The following is a 4,966-nucleotide window of genomic DNA, read 5'->3' on the forward strand; positions in this document are numbered from 1 at the left end:
AAAATTCCTCTTATCAACTCAGCAATTCCATTCCTTGGTATAAACACAAAATCATTGAAAACACATGCTTTACTGAAAAATGAACACATTCACAGCGGCGCTATTCACAACAGTCAAAGGTGGAAACAAGCCAGATGCTCATCAAGGAAGGGAGAAAGGAAAATAGTGAGTCCATACCATGGAACATTACTCAGTCATAAAAGGGAATGATATTGACATGTGTCACACAATAAGTGAACCTTGGAAATGTCATGCTAAATGAAAGGAGGCAGCCACAAAATGTGCCATGTTATATGATTACGTTTTTGTGAAATATCCGGAATAGATAAATCCACAGAGACCGCACGTAGAGTGGTGGCTGCCAGGGGCTGGAGGGAATGGGAAGTAACTGTTCAGTGGATATGGGGCTACATTTCCTGCTAATGAGATAGTTTGAAAATAGATAGATGTGGTGATTGCACAAAATTGTGAATGTACCAAATGGTACATCTGTTCACTTTAACATGGTTAGTTTTATATTATGTGACCTTCGCATCAGAAATTTTAAAAAGTCTATTCAGTAATGCCAGGAATCCCAGGAGTGGGGTTGACAATTTCACCCCAGTCTGGAAGTGTACTGTGCGGCTTGTAGCCCTGGGGTGGCGGCAGCATTTCTCCTCCTTCCCCAGGTCCTCATTTCAGTTCCTCAAGCACAAAACAGGGTGTCCACTCCTCCCCTCAAAAGGAAATTTTTAAGTTGTCAATTCTCTGTTGTCCAGAGACTTTTTGCTTGGTTTTTACCATCTTCAGCTGAGCAGCTGTTTCTGTGGACTGGCTCTTGGGCCTGCTCCCGGGACCTGCCTGACCTCTGCAGGCATTCACCCAGTGGTGGGCCTGAGAGGCAAGCTCAGTGCACCATGGCCTGTTGAACGATGGCCTCTGATCAGGACTAGCCTAGCAACTTCCCTTTCCATCCAGAAAGTCAAGCAGCTGGCCACTTGCCCATGGGAAGGGAGGTAGGTGATAGTGTCATTCCAGTGAAATGCCAGCCTTCACTGGGACAGAGAAAAGGAAAGGGATAGAAAAAGAAAACAAAACATCCACAAAGAAAGTCACTCACTATCACTCCTCAAAATTCTACTCTGCACCAGAAATCTAGACAGTAGGTATATTTCAATCCATAATTGAACTTGTGCTGCCTTATAGCCTTGAGGTACGACAGCACCATCTCATGGGTGAACCAGCTTTGGATCAATCTGTTTTTAATTTTTCCATTTTAGGTTCTTGCCTACAACTTTATTTGGGGAAAGACTAGGACTTTCTTTAAAAACAAAACAAAACTGAAAACCACTGTTGTCCATGAAAGATGTAGAGATCCTAGAGACTGGGAACTGATCAGTAAGTTCTTCAGAACAACCTATTTTCCAAGGGTACATCAAAAGGGTAATTTGTAATTAAAGTACCATGTCACTAGGACAAATTACAGCAGTCAGTTCAATAAAGCAACAGGATCCATTTGACCCACAGAAGAAAGCAAGTCTCTTTTGCCTGATATTCAAGGCCCTCTGAAGTTGCCTGTGCATCTGACCTTTCTTTTGCACGACTCTCCAGAATGACCACTGATGTGTCTTAAGTCAGGTTCCCCAGAATCAGACACTGAGATAAGGATCCATGTGCGAGTCATTTACTAGGGAAGTGCCCCTGGGAAAAACCCAGTTTCAGCCTGGATGTGAGTTCTAACTCAAAATGTGTCCCGACTCCAGGCAAGGTGGCTGGACTTTCAACACCTCCCAGCAGTCATTCATTGAAACATCTGACATGCAGGATGTATTTTAATTGTTACAAATTGAACATAATTAAAGCATAGTGATTAATCACAAAAACAATATGTAATTATATATGTGTTTTCCGATGGTCTTAGGCAACCCCTGTGAAAGGGTCGTTCGACCCCCAAAGGGGTCGGACCCACAGGCTGAGAACCGCTGATCTAGGGTGCAGGTCCTTAAGCATAAGGACACAGAAGCCAGGCTAGGGGCACAGTGACATGGTAAAAGACATCCGATGGGATCTGAGTGGAACACACAGCCTCACACTAACCTCAGTCCCGAATCTTCACCAATCCCATGTGCCCTCTCTGAGTACACTGAACATGCTCTATTCCTTACTGCTCTGTACCTATGTTGGAGGCCAATATGGTTAATGGGTTTCATGTATCACATTAAAAAAATTTTTTTTTAATTTACTTTAGCCATAATTCTTGTAACTTTTCTACTCTTTGTTCTATAATAAAAGGAGTCAGTGTTGACCATGGATCCTTTGTTGTGGCCTCTCTTATTTTCATTTTGATTCACACTTGATTGGCCAATTAGGAGGTAACACTTTATTAGGGTAGCCATCCTTCATGCATTCCTCAAATTCTTTCATCTTTGAGATTGTTTTCATATTCATGATGCCTTTGTGATGAAATGAAATCCTATCTGAGAATAGTATTTGGGGATCAGACTTTCCTCTTAGCGTAGTAACATATTGCAGTGGAGTATTCTGACACCAGCCTGTTGGTTTCTCCCTTAAAAAGTGTTTGCTTTTCTACCAAATACCCAAGTAGTTTTCTTCCACTTTGAATTTCAATAATTTAACCAGAATATATCCCAGTGTTGAACACTGAATCAAACTTTTTCAGAATTTTGCTGAAAAAATTTTTCAGATTTAATTTTTGCTTTAATTCAGGAAAACATTTTTTTTATTTTTATATACAGTTTCTAATTGTTCATTTTGAGTTTTCTTCTTCAGAAGCACCAATTTGCTTTTCTCTGGGCTTTTTTCGAATTGTTCAATGGCTTTATCTTCCCATTGATTGTTACTATGAGAACCAAGTATTTCTTCAACATATGTCATTTGATATCACTGTATTACAATAGTAGTAAACAAAAGACTTATGATTGTAGATAGTTATATTGACTGTTTGTATTTACATATTTAAAATACATGAATTGTAATTAGGCTAGTCAAAGAAATCCAAGTGCAAAAGTAATATTATGTGTTTTTGTTTTCTTTTCCCTGTCATAGGGCATTATGGACATCGAAGCATATTTTGAAAGAATTGGTTATAAGAACTCATAGTTGATGCTGGGTTTGGACGCTCTTACCAGATATGGCAGCCTCTGGAGTTAATTTCTGGGAAGGATCAGCCTCAGGTGCCGTGCATCTTCCGCTTGACAGAAGAGGGAGGAACGTGGTACCTGGACCAAATCAGAAGAGAGCAGTACGTTCCAAACCAAGAATTCCTTAATTCTGATCTCCTGGAAAAGAAAAAGTACAGAAAGATCTACTCCTTTACGCTTGAACCTCGAACAATTGAGGATTTTGAGTCCGTTAATGAATACCTTCAGACGTCTGCAGCATCTGTGTTTACAAGCAAGTCATTCTGTTCCTTGCAAACCCCAAATGGGGTTCACTGTTTAGTGGGCTTCACCCTCACCTTTAGAAAATTCAATTATAAGGACAATATGGATCTGGTGGAGTTTAAGACACTGAATGAAGAAGAAATAGAAGAAGAGCTGAAAAATATATTTAATATTTCCTTAGAGAGAAAGCTTGTGCCCAAACACGGTGATAAATATTTTACCATTTAGAGTAAGGAGTAGAAACGGTCTTCAGTATTATTTCAGGTACTGGAACTTCTTACCATAAAAAAATTCAAATAAATATAAAAATAGAGAGAATAAAATAACAAACCCCTATTTATCACCAATTTTACCAACTATCAACTGGCAGCCTCTCTCTTAAATTTCCTTAGTGACCCCACATGATATTAAAGAAAATCTTAGCCATCCAATCATTTTCAACCTTAAAAATGTTAGCACATGTAGTTAGAAAACATTTAAAAGAAACAGAACCACATGTCTTTTCAAAATTAACAATAATAAAGGCATTTAAAAGGTTTTCGTGGGAGAGAATAGTGATTTCTGCTAGAAAAGCATCCATGCTGATTGAATGTTGAATTCATAAAAAATGTTTACCCATGGTTCAGTAAATGGAAAATTGAGGATACAGTTTTTATTAAACTCAACATGAATATGTGCCTATCTTTAAAATTCCACATATGTAATTTAGGATTAGAATTCAAAAGAGAAGAATGAGGCATGATATTGCTTCCTAATAGTTCTCAAGACAAGGTTTAAACCAACACATAGTAATGTGTGATTAAGCACTCAGAGAGAGACACAGCTAATAATTTCTTACATGGTGCTTTTGCAACCACAGTTCTTTATGTAGCATTTCCTTAATATAGATACACTGATATTTAGAAATTTTCAAATCCCTGAATTAAGTCACTTTGTCTAAAAGTAAAAATGATTGTGAATTTTAAAATACTTATCTGTAAAAACTTGATGTCTATAAGGACGTTAAACATTGTTGGCTAATACGATGTCAGTCTCGAAGTGCGTGTTTTGCAGAGTTAGGAGACAATGGGCTAGGACTTCCTTGCATCCACTTTCTTATCTCGCAGTTATTTTCTTTTACTTCCTCCCATAATTTGTCATAAGAATGTATAGACCTGAGTGCAGATCCTGTGGACACTGGGTGAATAACTTCATGAATCTGTGGCTCTGATCTCTTGGAGGTAAAATGGGGATAATCCTATATAAAAGGCAGATATGCAAATAGACCAAATGGTGGAACAACCAGTTGCTATGACGTGCACTGACCACCAGGGGGCTGATGCTCAACACAGGAGCTGCCCTCTGGTGGTCAGTGCACTACAACAGGGGGAGCCCTGCTCAGCCAGAAGCCTGGCTGACCGCTGGTGAGTGTAGCAGTGGTGGCGGGAGCCTCTCCGGCCTCTGCAGCAGTGCTAAGGATGTCCAACTGCCCTTTAGGCCCACTTCCCCGCAGGCAGTGGGCCTAAGCCATCAGTGGGACATCCCCCAAGGGCTCCTAGATTGCTAAAGGGCGTAGGCCAGGCTGAGGGGGACCCCCCCCCCCA

General features: G+C 40.0%; 1 protein-coding gene across 1 annotated transcript in view; it reads left to right on the forward strand.

Annotated features, from left to right (window-relative positions):
* LOC102753338 (arylamine N-acetyltransferase 1) overlaps nucleotides 1-4,614 on the forward strand; it is a 16,334-nt gene extending 11,720 nt beyond the window's left edge. The window contains exon 2 of the mRNA XM_015561661.1: nucleotides 3,100-4,614. Coding sequence (XP_015417147.1) covers nucleotides 3,100-3,611 — 512 coding nt within the window. The 3' untranslated portion in view covers nucleotides 3,612-4,614. The remainder of the gene's footprint in view (nucleotides 1-3,099) is intronic.
* The last annotated feature ends 352 nt before the right edge of the window (nucleotides 4,615-4,966 follow it).

This window comes from Myotis davidii, unplaced genomic scaffold, assembly GCF_000327345.1.
Source record: "Myotis davidii unplaced genomic scaffold, ASM32734v1 scaffold3930, whole genome shotgun sequence".
NCBI classification, from domain to species: Eukaryota; Metazoa; Chordata; class Mammalia; order Chiroptera; family Vespertilionidae; genus Myotis; species Myotis davidii.